We start from the raw sequence: 14,431 nt of genomic DNA, 5'->3' as shown, positions 1-14,431 counted from the left end.
GCATGCAAGGCAAGCACTCTACCATTGAGCCACCTTCCCAGCTCCGAAAAATTGGATTTTTCACCAGGCACCAATGTCTCACGCCTGTCACCCCAGCTACTCAGAGGGCTGAGATCTGAAGATCACGGTTCAAAGGCAGCCCAGGCAGTAAAGCCCATGAGACTCATCTCCAATGATCCAGCAGAAAACTGGAAGTGGCGCTGTGGTTCAAGTGGTAGAGCGCCAGCCTGAAGTGAAAGAGCCCAGGGACAGCACCCGGGCCCCGAGTTCAAGTCCTAAAACCAGCAAAAAAAAAAGGAAGAGAAAGAGGGAAAACAGGAGGAGGAAGGAGAGAAGAGGATCTCATATTCATTAAAAGAACCAAGGAGGAGCTGGTGGCTAGGGGGACGCAGGCCGCACGCATCATCCTCCAGCACCTCCTGGGCCTGGGAACAAACAGGAAGCCTGCTCCAATGTCCAGCGACAGCCTTGGACAGCACAGTGCTGGGACTCTTGTCCAGCCCGCCCAGCCAGACATCACGAGGAAGGGTTTCCCAAGGCAAAACAGAATAGGGAAAGCCAGTCCTGTGTGTGATCCTTCCTGCTCAGCAGAGCTCAGCTGACATTGTTGGAAGGCATCCTCCTGAACCTTAGAACTCGAACATGAGGAAGTCTCTGGAAATGTATGTGTGTGTGTGTCATGCACACACGCGTGCCAATCCTGCAGCTTGAACTCGGGGCCTGGGTGCCGTCCCTGAGCTTTTAGTTCACTCAAGGCTGGCGCTCTACCACTTGAGCCGCAGCTCCACCTCTGCCTTTTTGGTAGTCCATTGGAGATAAGGATCTCACAGGGTGTCCTTTCCCCCGGGCTGGTTTTGAACCACAATCCTCAGATCTCAGGCTCCTGGGTAGCCGGGATGACAGGCGTGAGCCACCGCGCCCGGCTTGAAATGGCTTTTTTAGAGCATCCTGCCGGGCATGGGACCACTGGTGTGGGCCTCTTGTAGCTTGAATTGAAATCTATGGGTGGAGACACACCCTGAAGCTCACACACACGTGCACACAGGCGTGTGCACACACACACACGGGTCAACAGGAGAATGAGAAATCCCCGTTTTCACCCTGAAACGCAGCCATGGCCGAAGAATCGGGCTAGGCGTGTCCCTCGGCCCCTCCGGGCGTTTTTATAGGCCGGGCCGGGTCTGGGTGAGGCTGGCACCGCTTCCGCCCATTTGGGCAGAGATTAAAGAAGGGGAGTCACGGCTCCTCTCTCACTCACACCGAGCAGCCTCCGCCTCGCGTGGACACAGGTGAGTTGGGGTGCCGGCCTTGCCAGCTCCCAGGCAGGGGCCACCGACCCAGGGCGCAGGGGTCAGGAAGGCCAGGGGAGGGGGGCTGGCATGCGGCTCTGGGTGCTGATTTGGGGTTACCCAAGGCAGGGGGGACGGGGTGGCCAGGCCGGCTGGACTCCAGGCTGCCCCTCTGGGTGCTGAGGGTCATTTAGTGCCTGCCACCCGAGCTTCCTGAATACACAATACCGTGTGTTTGCCTTCTGAGGAGAGAATCAGGTGGGAAAACAGGTGAACTTCCCACCCTGCTGACAAGTCGGGGTCACCTGTGTTGCCAGTTCCCCTCTCTGAGGGCCGCCTGTATGCGTCTCTGGTTTTCTCAGCCCCTAAGGAAGCGTGGTATTTAAACAGTATCAGAGCCGGGCACCGGTGCTCAGGCCTGTCGTCCCAGCTACTCAGGAGGCCGAGCTCGGAGGATCAGGGTTGAGCCTGGGTGGAAAAGTCTGTGAGACTCTGATCTCCAAGGAACCACAACCAGCCAGACCTAGAACTGTGGCTCAAGTGGTAGAGCGCCAGCCTTGAGCACAAAGGCTAGCGACAGAGCCCAGGCCCTGAGTTCAAGCCCCAGGACTGGCACAAATAAATAGGTATTGCCAGGCACTAGTGGCTCACGCCTGTCATCCTAGTTAGTCAGGAGGCTGAGATCTGAGGAGCTCAGTTCAAAGCCAGCCTGGACAAGAAAGTCCATATGATTTATCTCCAAGAAATTATAAAAAGCCATAAGTTGGGGCTGGGAAGGTGGCTCAGTGGTAGAGTGCTCACCTAGCATGTGTGAAGACCTGGGTTCGATTCCTCAGCACCACATACACAGGAAAAAGCCAGAAGTGGAGCTGTGGTTCAAGTGGTAGAGCGCTAGCCTTGAGCAAAAGCATCTCAGGGACAGCGCCCAGGCTCTGAGTTCAAGCCCCAGGACTGGCACCAAGTAGATATCAGAAGTCAAACAAGATGTAACTTGAAGCTGGGTGCCGGTGGCTCACACCTGGCATCCCAGCAATTCAGGAGATCTGAGGATCGTGGTTCAAAGCCAGCCCGGGCACGAAAGTCCATGAGACTCTGATCTCCAATGAACCACTAGAAAACCAGAAGGGGCGCTGTGGCTCAAGTGGTAGAGCGCCAGCCTTGAGTGAAAGAGCTCAGCGACAGCGCCCAGGCCCTGAGTTCAAGGCCCAGGACTGGCACCAAATCAACCTCAAGAGTTAAAGAAGAACGCAGGATGTGCGTCTGCCACAGTGTCCCCGGGGCATCCGATCCTTTGAGATGCGGGTGTCTCCATCCAGGTTGGGAGAAGAGCTGATGCCCAGGCCCTGGGCACACACCCCACCCCAGGCCGCACCAGGCCCCCCCTGGACTCGGGCTGGGCCTTATCCCGCCCATCTGTTTTACGCAGGGAACCGGAGCGCGCCCCACCCGTTGGCCGCCATGTTCGAGGACTGCGTGAAGTCCACCGAGGAGCACTACCTGTTCTGTGACGATGAGGGGCCCTGGGCCGTGGTCCTGGAGTCCCTGGCGGCCATCGGCATCGTGGTGACCATCCTGCTCCTCCTGGCCGTCCTGTTCCTGCTGCGGCGCGTGCAGGAGTGCGCGCGCTGGAACGTGCTCCCCACGCAGTTCCTCTTCCTGCTGGGGGTGCTGGGCCTCTTCGGCCTGGCCTTCGCCTTCATCCTGCCGCTCAGCCACCGCACGGCGCCCGTGCGCTTCTTCCTCTTCGGCGTCCTCTTCGCGCTCTGCTTCTCCTGCCTCTTGGCCCACGCGTCCAACCTGGTGCGCATGGCGCGCAGCTGCGGCTCCTTCTCCTGGCCCACGCTGCTGGCCATCGCCGTGGGCCTGAGCCTGCTGCAGACGGTGCTGGCCATCGAGTACGTGACCCTGGTGACCACGCGCGGCCCCACCTTCGAGCGCATGACCCCCGAGCAGCTCAACGTGGACTTCGTGGCGCTCACGGTCTACGTGCTGCTGCTCCTGGCGCTCACGCTCTTCGTGGCCAAGGCGGCCTTCTGCGGGCCGTGTGAGCGCTGGCGGCGGCCCGGCCGGCTCATCTTCGCCACGGCGCTCGTGTCCGCCGTCATCTGGGCCACCTGGATCGCCATGCTCACCCGGGGGAACCCGCAGCTGCAGCGGCAGCCGCACTGGGACGATGCTGTAGTCTGCATCGGCCTGGTCACCAATGCCTGGGCCTTCCTCTTCATCTACATCATCCCCGAGCTCTGCCTGCTCTACCGGGCCTGCCGCCAAGACAGCCCCGCCCCGGCTCACACCTGCCCTGCCCCGGTCTACCAGCGCGGCCTGCGGATGGATAACCAGGAGCTATCCCGAGGTAATGAGCCCCCCCCCCACCTCCCAGATTCAGAAAAGAAGGGCAGGCAGAGACCAGAGAGAAAACACAGGGCGCAGGACAGCAGGATGGACTACAAAGGAAGGGTCAGCTTTGGAGGAACTTCATGGTTCAAGCTGGGAGCCGGCCACTGGTGGGCACAGCTATAATCCCAGCTACTTTGGAAGCCGAGGACCAACGTTCAAAGTCAGGCTGGTGGGAAAGGTCCGGAGACTCTGATCTCCAATGGACCATTAAAAAATAATAATAATGGGCTGGGCAGGTGGCTCAGTGGTAGAGTGCTCGCCTTGCATGCCTGAGGCCCTGGGTTTGATTCCTCAGTATCACATAAGCAGAAAAAGCTGGAAGTGGCGCTGTGGCTCAAGTGGTAGAGCACCAGCCTTGAGCTGAAGACCTGAGGGACAGTGCCCAGGCCCAGAGTTCAGACCCCACGACTGACACATAAAATAATAATAATAATAATGATAATAATGGGGGCTGGGCAGGTGGCTCAGTGGTAGTTTGCCTCATATGCATGAGGTCCTGGATTCAATTCCTCAGCACCACATACACAGAAAAAGCCAGAAGTGGCACTGTGGTTCAAATGGTAGAGTGCTAAGTCTTGAACAAAAGCAGCTCAGGGACAGTGCCCAGGTCCTGAGCTCAAGCCCAGGACTGGCAAAATAAATTAAGGTGGAAGTGGAGCTGTGGTTCAAATGGTAGAGCAGGAGCCTTGAGGAAAAAAAAGCAAAAACTCAGGGACAGTGCCCAGGCCCTGAGTTCAAAGCCCCAGAACCAGCACACACACACACACACACACACACACACACACACACACACATACGCACGCGCAGAATGAAGGTTAAATTTTTATGAATAAATAAATGACATTTTCCAAAGCACAGAAGCTTTATGGAGAAAAGCCAAGAAAGAAATGAGTCAAAGGCCCCGAATAAATAAGACGTGACTTCTAAAGTGCTCAAGCTACCCTCCCCCCCAAAAAAAGAGGCACCCACAAAATAATGAGCCTAACCCAGCCCCAAATTAGGCTTGGCCTGTCCAGTCATCGGACATCAAAGCCCAGCCCGGGTGTCTCTGCTGGGCCTTGGAGCCCAAAAGCCAAAGACTTTTGGAGTCTCCAAGCTAATTTAAGCGAGCATCGCTTTAAACCAGCTTGCAAGAGTCTGACCTCCAACAGAGGTCACAGCCCGCCACCCCCAGCTCTGCTTCGCAGGGGATTTGCTTTGCTCTTGGCAGTCTTGCTCAAGGTTTTAAACGACAAGCAACCCCTCATCTAAATTCCCAAAGAAAGCCCCGGATGGTGGGATGATGGAGACTCCCAAGGCAACGCAGCCCATGCGTGCGTGGGAATTTCCAGGTCACACCTTTGCCCACGAGGAATTCCACACCAACCTGGCTCTATTTTGCTCGGGAATGTCTTATTCGTGGACACAGATGCTGCGGCCTCCCTCCCCCCGCCCGCACCTTGCAAACCGGGTGAAATCAGTTCATTTCACTCATCTGGGAATATATCAGACCTCATTAACACACTTTCTGAACCCCCTCCTGGATTATCCTCAGGCCAGAGTGGTAGTTTATGTCCTTTTCAGGGTCTGTAACAGGCGAATGATGTCTTGCATTTTAGTGTTGCTATGTAATGGCGATGTTCCTTTATTTATTTATATTTTTTCAATAATTTTTTCTCTTTAATTTTTTAAGTTTGTGTACGTGGCACTGAGGAATCAAACCCAGGGCTTCATGCATGCTAGGCAAGCACTCAGCCACTGAGCCACATTCCCAGCTCTGGTAGTCTTTTTTAATTTTTTGGTCCTAGGTCTTGAACTCAGGACCTGGGCGCTGTCCCTGAGCTCTTTCACTCAAGGCTGGTGCTCTACTACTTGAGCCACAGCGCCACTTCCAGTTTTCTGGTGGTTCATTGGAGTTAAGAGTCTCATGTACTTTCCTGTCCGGGCTGGCTTTGAACCACAATTCTTAGATCTCAGCCTCCTGAGTAGCTGGGATGACCAGCGGGAGCCACCAGTTAGCCCTGATCTTCTTTTGCCTAGTATTTGGCACGCATCATAGTCAAAATTTTCATATGAGCTTTCCTTATAAGCGAGCGTATGCTACAACAAATCGCCTACCCAGGTGAAGTTCAGTTTAGATAAAGTCAGCCACTGGTCCTTGTCGGTTTTGTTGATCGGGCCCAGGACCTTGGTGTCCTGCCTGTAAGATGTGTTCCGTGCTTGCCGGCCAGAGAGTCAGTCATCTTTCTTGAGAATTCTTTCCATAGTTCTGACTGGAAAAGAGGACCAAGTGGCTGAGTGTAACCAGCATTGGGCTGGTTACAGAGCCGGGTACCTGTGGCTCACACCTGTCTTCCCAGCTACTTGGAAGGCTGCGATCTGAGGATCTCAGTTTGAAGTTAGCCTGGACAGAAAAGTCCGTGAGATCCTTATCTCCAGTGAACCACCCAAAAGCCAAAAGTGGAACTGTGGCTCAAGCGGTAGAGCACCAGCCTTGAGCACAAAAGCTCAGGGACAGCATCCAGGCCGAGTTCAAGCCCCAGTATCAACATTTTAAAAATACACTATAATAAAAAGGTGCAGGGCTTGGGCAGGTGGCTCAGTGGTACAGTGCTCACCTAGCATGCACGAAACCCTGAGTTTGATTCTTCAGTACCACATATACAGAAAAAGCTGGAAATGGTGCTGTGGCTCGAGTGGTAGAGCGCTAGCTTGGAGCAAAAGAAGCTCAGGGACGGTTCCCAGGCCCTGAGTTCAAGTCCCAGGACTGGCAATATCAATAATAATAACAATAGTAATAATAATAATAATGTGCAGAATTGCACCTTGTTAGCAAAACGTACACATAGCTAGGAAATAAGAATTGGGCCTAGCAACATCTGGAATGTTCTGTGGGTCTTGAGCAGACAGGGCCGAGCCGCTTGGACTGCGTCGTGGTCAGGAGGGTGCGGTGGGCAGACCATCCGCGTCGCCTGTCTGTCTGCCTGTCTGTCCATCCGTCTCTTTGCCCTGCCCCGATCGCACGGTGTTGTGCTGAGTTCGACTCTGTCAGCATGCCGTGGGCACCCATGACCCACCTGGTCTAGCCGTGTCACAGTGGCTAGGCCTCGTCCTGGGCCACCCTGGGCCAGCTGGGTCATGGCACCTGCCGGGCGGGGGTCTTGGGGTAATCAGGGACACGGGAGATGGTGGACAACGCCGCTGGACGATTAAGATTTCCATTTCCTAGAAATCTAAGCCGCCCCTCCCCGGAGCGGCTGACAGACTTAATCCTAAGAGATTGGAACATCTGCTCCAGGGCGATAAATGCCATCACTGCGGTCACCGAGCAGCCGGGGGTGAACACCCCGGGCCTGGTGTGGGAAGGTCCCCCGAGACGCCATGGGCGACTTGGATCCGCTGCTCTGCCCCAGAATCTCCAGCCACAGACAGACAGACGGACATGCATCTCTAGCACCCATGAAGCCCCGGGTTCCATTCCTCAGCACCACATACACAGAAAAAGCCAGGAGCGGCACTGTGGCTCAAGTAGTAGAGCGCCAGCCGTGAGCCAGGGACAGCGCCCAGGCCCTGAGTTCAAGTCTCAGGACTGGCAAAAAAAAAAAAAATCAGCTCAGCCTCCCACCACGTTTCCTAGCCAATACCAACTTCTTGCCGATTCTCCATGTTTGGTTTTCCTCAGGGCCCCTCGGCCTTACCAAAGAGACCCAAGTGGGGGACTAGAGGCGTGGTTCAGGCGGTAGAGGGCCAGCTATGGAACTTGAGTGTCAGGTAGCAAGTTCAAGTCCTAGTCTGGGGGTGGTGGGGAGAGGGAGGGAGGGAGAGAAGGAAAGGAAGGAGAGAAAGAGGAGGGGAAGGAAGGCAGGCAGGCAGGCAGGCAGGCAGGCAGAAGGGCCCTAGGTTCGGGGCACTGTGTAGTTCTAGCACGTTTTCCCCCGGAAGCCCTTGTTTCACTCTCTGGAGTTCCGTGGGCCCCGTGGCGGTTGGGAGGCCGGATGTGAGGGTCAGGGACAAGGAGGAGGCGTTGTGGTTCTGATCCAGGCAGGCAGGAGAGTTTGGCTCAGGTCTGTGCTGAGCTACTGGAGGCCTAGGGCACTGTGGCATGCTTACACTGGAAGGAAGGATCTAGAATCTCTTCACCATGAGGAAGCAGTGGGTGTCTGGGGACGCGGGTGTATTTCCACCCCTTGTGTGTGTACACATCTGGAGACGCATCTGCTGACCTGTGACTGGATGGCTATGAGATTCGAACCCAGGGCCCAATGCTTGCCAGGCAGGAGGCCCTAGTGCATGAGCCTCACTTCAGGCCGCCTGTGTGGTTCCAGGGAAGAGGGGGCCGGCAGGGGCAGCGGCAAGCGCAGAGCTGGCCGCGGGTTGGGGCTTTGAGGCTCAGCTCTGCATGTCACAAACGCCCCGCCAGACCCAGCGCCCCAGCCTCCAGGAGCCTGTGGTCACAGCCGGGCACCAGTGGCTCACACCTAATTCCAGCGACTCAGGAGGCTGAGATCTGAGGATCGCCGTTCAAAGCCAGCCCAGGGCAGGAAAGTCTGTGAGACTCTTATGTCCAATGAACCACCAGAAAACCAGAAGTAGTAGAGCAACAGCCTTGAACAAAAGAGCTCAGGAACAGTGCCCAGGCCCCAAGTTCAAGGCCCAAGACCAGCAAAAAAAAAAAAAAAAAATTCACTGCCCGGCCTGTGTTCCAGGCTATCCCATCCACCGCCCGGCCTGTGTTCCAGGCTATCCCATCCACCGCCCGGCCTGTGTTCCAGGCTATCCCATCCACCGCCCGGCCTGTGTTCCAGGCTATCCCGTCCACCGCCCGGCCTGTGTTCCAGGCTATCCCATCCACCACCCGGCCTGTGTTCCAGGCTATCCCCGTGCTCAGGCCGACACCCCACAATCCCCGACACTAACCCAGGCCTTCCTCCCCGCTTTGGCTTGCAGCCCGAGACAGCGAAGGAGCTGAGGAGGATGTAGCCTTAACCCCCCATGGCGTCCCCCTCCAGCCGCAGGTAAATGCCCCCATTCGCCCTCCCAGGAGGGGCCAGCCAGCCCTCAGGATCCAGAGACAGACAGACAGACAGAGAGACAGACAGAGAGTGCACAGGCAAGGCAGCTCCACCCCCAGATCCTGCGGTACTTGATCCATCCCAACTCAAACCCCACAAGACACAAGGCGCCCCCCCACCTTCATCCGGCACAAACGCCACGCTTTCCACCGCCTCCACTGATGCAGAGCACAGGGTGGGGGAGGGGGGACTCACGCCTGGCATCCCAGCCACTCAGGAGGCTGAGATCTGAGGATCGAGGTTCAAAGCCAGCCCAGGCAGGAAAGCCCGTGATCCTCTGATCTCCAATGAACCACCAGAAAACCAGAAGTGGAGCTGTGGCTCAAGGGGTAGAGAACCAGCCTGGAGTGAAAGAGCTCAGGGACGGCACCCAGGCCCTGAGTTCAAGCCCCACAACCGACCCCACCCCCCCAAAAAAAGAAGCTTGTTAATGAGCAGTTGGGTTCGTTGGGCTCCAGACCCCAGGAACCCACAGGGGATTGACTGACAGGGAGTGAGTGCTGCGTTCTAGAAGCTTCTCAAGAGCGGGGACACTTCTACACATGCCCAGAGTGTACCTCCATCCGAACCCCCTCCTCTCTCCCCTCCCCTCCCCTCCCCTTCCTTCCCTCTCCTCCCCACTTCTTTGGTTTATTTTGCTTGCCAGTCATGGGGCCTGAACTTTGGGCCTGGGTACTCACTGTCCCTCAGCTCTTCAGCTCAAAGTTAGCGCTCTACCACTTAGCACCACTTCCAGCTTTCTGCTTATGTGGTGCTGAGGAATCGAACCCAGGGCTTCGTGCATGCACGGCGAGCGCTCTACCACTGAACCGCCTTCCTGGCCCTCCCCACTTCTTAAAACAATGTCAGCGGGTGTTTTTCTATTTGCCACATGCACACCAAGTGAACGGTCACCTTTGTCCTGCCCCTGCCCACTGCACAGCGGAGCCGGTGCCTGGGCCCCATGATGTGCTCCACCAGCACGTGTGGACTGTGTACAGGATCCGAGTGCACACGTGTGGGGGGATCTGTGTGCACACGCATGTGGACTGCGTACAGAATCTTGTGCACATGCATGTGGACTTGCACAGAATCTATGTGCACACGCATGTGGACTGCATACAGAATGTGTGCACATGCATGTGGACTTGTACAGAATCTGTGTGCACATGCATGTGGACTTGTACAGAATCTGTGTGCACATGCATGTGGACTGCATACAGAATGTGTGCACATGCATGTGGACTTGTACAGAATCTGTGTGCACACACATGTGGACTGCATACAGAATGTGTTCGCATGCATGTAGACTGCATACAGAATCTGTGTGCACATGTATCTGTACAGGATCCATGTGCACACGTGTGTGGACTGTGTATGGGATCCATGTGCACACGTGTGGACCGTATACAGGATCTGCGTGCATGGAGTCTATAAGCTCATCTATAGTTCTCATTCCTTCTGGAAGTTTCCTATCCTCATACATCAATGCAATCGATTTCCATGACTCTCTTCCTTTCTCCCAACCCCTCTTACAGTCCCACGGACATGTGACAAGACAGACAGACAGACAGGAGAAAGAGAGAGACAGAGGAAGAGAGACAGGCAGACAGACAGACAGAGACAGAGGGGCAGGGACAGGCCGCGGACAGACAGAGCGACAGCCCGCGGGGAGCGCATGCGCGCTGGACGTGGGCCTCTGCTGGCTGGGCTGACCTCGTGTGCATTTCCTCCTCCGCAGACTGCTGAGCCCTCGCAGGGCCAACTCCTCCCCAGGACCGCCCTGAGCGTGGACGCGGCCGTGTGAGCTGACCCTGCCCCGTGGACCCCAGACGGACCCCCGCCTGGCCAGGCCCCTCGGACCCCAGCGACCCCCACCCAGCCAGGCCCCTCAGACCCCAGCGACCCCCCCACCCGGCCTGGCCCCTCGGACCCCAGCCCCCACCCACCCCGGCCCCCCACACCGATTACAACCCTGCTGCCCTGGCCCCGGCTCCACGTCTTTCTTCACCCACGTCGCTCGCAGGTGGTGTGGGGGGAACAGGGGAGGTAGGGGGGCCCCAGCCTGAGCACACCGCCACGTGACAGCCCCGTGACATGGGGGCCACATGAGCGGACCCTCCTCCTGTTAGCTTTTAACCACACGGAAAATATGTGGGTGACAAAAGTTGACCACTGAGGGGCACTGGTGCTCAAGCCTGGCATCCCAGCCACTCAGGCGGCTGAGATCTGAGGATCGCGGTTCAAAGCCAGCCTGGGCAGGAAAGGCCATGAGACTCTGATCTCCAAGGACCCACCAGAAAACCACAAGTGGCGCTGTGGCTCAAGTGGTAGAGCGCCAGCCTTGAGCTGAAAGAGCTCAGGGACAGCGCCCAGGCCCTGAGTTCAAGTCCTAGAATTTGGCACACACACACACACAACTTGGTTAACTGAGGGCGATGGTGGGACAGGAAGGAAAGGAGGAAGGAACAGCAGGTGCACAGAATGCACGTGGGAGGATTGAGGCAGGCTGTGTGTGTGTGTGTGTGTGTGTGTGCGCGCGCGCGCACACGCGCACGTGCACACAGGGCCTCTGTCCCATTTGGCCAAAGCCCTAAGTATGAGCTCATGCACAGACCAGCCCCTCAACGCTCTACCCAACTCCCACCACAGCTCTGGGACCTCTGGCTCCGCTGGGCGGACTCTGGGGCTTGGAAAAAGGGGAACCAAAAGAATAGAGAGTGGGTCCATATAGCCCCCCACGCTCCCCCAAATAAAGCCCCCAGGGGACCCGCAGGGAGGGGCTGGGCCGGGCTGGGGGGGGGGCGGGCTGGGCCATCTTGGTGTGGTGACAGTGGCTTCAGAACTCTGGTCTCAGCCGCTGCCCAGCCGCTGCGCCCGCTGCTCAGCCAGGGCTGTTTCGCGTTCCTTCTGAAACTTTTCTGCGCATGTCATCCAGTTTTCTGGTGGTTCATGGAAGACCAGAGTCTCAACAGCAGTGTCCTGCCCCGGGCTGGCTTTGAACCTCGACCCTCAGATCTCAGCCTCCTGAGTGGCTGGGATGACAGGCGTGAGCTTTACCTGATCCCAGAAAGGAGGCAGGAGGTGGGAAGGAGGGGGGCAGGAAGGAGAGGGGCAGATGGTTCCCAGCCCTTCGGGCACCCCTAGGAATGAAGGAGGAGACCAGAGCCTTCATTTCACAAGCACAGGTGCTGCCTGTGGACGGGCGGGCGGGCAGGCAGGCGGGTGGGTGGGCAGGAGGGAGGGCAGGAGGGAGGGCTCCTGCACACCCCACAGAGGCCCGCAGAAGCTGGGACTGGCGCTGGCTTCCACCGGGTAAAGCTCAAGGCTGGGCTTTACCGCCACCCAGTGGCCATGTCAGGCACAGCAGCCCAGAGGCGGGTGGAAATCTGAGACCTTGGAGGGGAGAAAGCCTGCCTGACCGCCCCAGGCTCTGTTGGGGAGGCTGGGATTGGGAGGATCACTATTTGAGCCCAGGGGGGGAGGGGTGCAGGAATTGAGTGAGATCCCAGCTCAACCAACAAGAAGCGGGGCGCCGTGGTAGCGCCTGTAACCCATCTAATGAAGTCAGCCTCAACTGGGAGGGTCGCCGGCCAAGCCGGCAAGGAGATCTTGCTGCAAAAATGTGAGTGGGGGGTGTGGCTCAAGCAGTCGAACACCTTCCCGGCAAGGGTGAGGCTGTGAGTTCAAACCCGGATGATGTGCGTTGCGTGCGCACGCGCGTGTGCACACACACACACACACACAGGTGCGCAGTGGGGAAACCTGCCCACCCCCAAGGGACATGGGGCCAGGTCCTGACGCATCCACACTGCGATCGGAGGCTCAGCAACACGCCCCATGCCTTTATTGCAGACCTAGAGGGTGACAGCACCGCGTGGGTGAGTGTGTGACCTGGTGGAGGCAGGGAGGCCAGGCGGGTGGAGGCTCGGCCGGGCTGGGTGTGCTGTGGCCAAGCTGAGGTCACTCCTGGCACTGACCACGCAGGCTTGTGGGCGCCGGACACCCTTCAGTCACCGGTGACAGTGCAGACAGTCTGGCCCTGAGTCTCAGATACCACCGTGCGGTGAGGATCTGGGGTGAGGCCTCTCGGGTCCAGCGCCCACGTGGACGGTGGGCCATCCCTGTGACAGTGGTCCCCAGGGCTCGATGTGCACCCCGGGACACGGGCCGGCTGTGCAGCCGGCGGGCTCAGCGGCCCCCCTTCCGGCCGTCGTAGTCGGTGTAGGGGCTGCCGGGCCAGGCCTGGGCCCGGGGGATGGAGAACTCCTGGGCAGGGGTTCGGTCCTAAGAAGGGAGAGACCACACGGTTCATCCTGCCCAGCCCTGGCCTCCGTGGGTGTCCACGGAATCCCAGCCCGGCCACCCCACCCCACGGCAGCCTGGCTTCCTGGGCGCGTGGACCATCACCTGCAGCTGGAAGTGGGTGGAATATGGGGCGTGGGGCGAGGCACCCGGCTCTGGCGGACCTGCGGAGGGAGAGGAGACGCATGGGAGCCCAACCCGGCCGGTCACTCCTCACACGTGACCACCCCATACATACGGGGTCCATCAGCAAACCGGGAGATTCAGCCCTCAGGGCTGCAATCGGAAGCAAGGCCGGCTGCAGGAATGAATGAACGAATGACAGCAGACACTTGGACTAATGAATGAAGCATAGGGTCTCGGCTGGGGGTGATGCCAACGGCATGAATGAGTGACAGCCGAGTGAATGGATGAATGAATGAATGACACGTCCCCCGGGACCCGGAGGAGGCGCACTCCAGCACCGCCTGCCCACAAGGCCACTCCAAGGGTGCATGGGAGAAGTCTGCTCAGGCTGAGCAGGGCAGCTCACGCCTGTAACCCCAGCTGTCCAAGACGGGTGAGGAGAATCACAAGAGCTCAATCCCAGCAGCTCTCACACAGAGCGAGGGGTAAGGGGGGGAGGGGTGCTGAGAGGTGACAGAGTCACCAGCAGCCAGCATTGACTATGAGAGAGTGTGTGTGTATTCATTGGTTCTGGGTCTCGAACTCAGGGCCTGGACGCTGTCCCTGAGCTCTTTCCCTCAAGGCTGGCGCTCTACCATGTGAGCCACAGCACCACTTCCGGTTGTCTGGTGGTTCATGGGAGATCAGAGTCTCACGGACTTTCTTGCCCAGGCTGGCTTTGAACCGCCATCCTCAGACCTCAGTCTCCGGAGGAGCTGGGATGACCGGCGTGAGCTGCGGGCGCTGGGCAGCTCTTCTTTCTTTGGTTTGTTTCATTCTGTATTTCCATCCCAGGGTCAGAGCCCAAGGGCGTTGTCCGGCCCTGGGCCACTTGGTTATTTTTCAGCCTGGGATCCTCACCTCCCCGCTTCCAGTGTGCAGCCGGGACTACAGGCGTGCGCTACTGTCGGGGTCAGGGTCTCCCTCGGGCCCCGGAGGTGCACGCAGCAGCCCGGGGGGGGGGGGTTACCTGGCTGGGCCTCCTCGGGGGTGAAGGCCGGGTTGTGCAGGCCGAGGCCGAGGCGCGGCGTGAGGAGCCGCGGCTGGCAGGGCGCGTCCTCGGCGGGGTAGTCGCGGGGGTCGCGCTGCTTGGTGAGCTGCAGGAACTCGGGGAGCACGAAGGCGGCCAGGAACAGCCAGCCGTTGGCCACCAGCGCGGCGCCCAGCACGGCGTCGTCCCACTGGGGCCCGGGCTCGGGCCGCAGCAGCAGCGCGATCCAGGCGGCCCAAAGGGCGGCGGCCAGC

General features: G+C 58.4%; 2 protein-coding genes across 2 annotated transcripts in view; both read left to right on the top strand.

Moving 5' to 3' along the window:
- The window catches only part of Hebp1 (heme binding protein 1), a 23,337-nt gene extending 9,167 nt beyond the window's left edge, over positions 1-14,170 (top strand). Inside the window, exon 5 of the mRNA XM_013025075.1 lies at positions 14,157-14,170. The gene's annotated coding sequence lies outside the window, so the exon portion shown is untranslated. The remainder of the gene's footprint in view (positions 1-14,156) is intronic.
- On the top strand, positions 2,748-10,523 carry Gprc5d (G protein-coupled receptor, class C, group 5, member D). Its single transcript, XM_013025040.1, has 3 exons — positions 2,748-3,642; positions 8,613-8,680; positions 10,458-10,523. Exons 1-3 carry the CDS (start codon positions 2,748-2,750, stop codon positions 10,521-10,523), a joined length of 1,029 nt encoding a protein of 342 aa, XP_012880494.1.
- Positions 14,171-14,431: the final 261 nt, after the last annotated feature.

The sequence above is a fragment of the Dipodomys ordii genome, unplaced genomic scaffold (assembly GCF_000151885.1).
Source record: "Dipodomys ordii isolate 6190 unplaced genomic scaffold, Dord_2.0 Scaffold81, whole genome shotgun sequence".
NCBI classification, from domain to species: domain Eukaryota; kingdom Metazoa; phylum Chordata; class Mammalia; order Rodentia; family Heteromyidae; genus Dipodomys; species Dipodomys ordii.
Note: the sequence above shows the minus strand (reverse complement) of the source record. Positions and strands in the feature narration are given on the sequence as shown.

Coding starts and splice junctions, on each gene's coding strand:
- Gprc5d (XM_013025040.1), top strand. CDS start 2,748: ATGTTCGAGGACTGCGTGAAGTCCACCGAGGAGCACTACCTGTTCTGT. Junction 3,643..8,612: donor TAACCAGGAGCTATCCCGAG/GTAATGAGCCCC, acceptor TTTGGCTTGCAG/CCCGAGACAGCGAAGGAGCT. Junction 8,681..10,457: donor GCGTCCCCCTCCAGCCGCAG/GTAAATGCCCCC, acceptor CCTCCTCCGCAG/ACTGCTGAGCCCTCGCAGGG.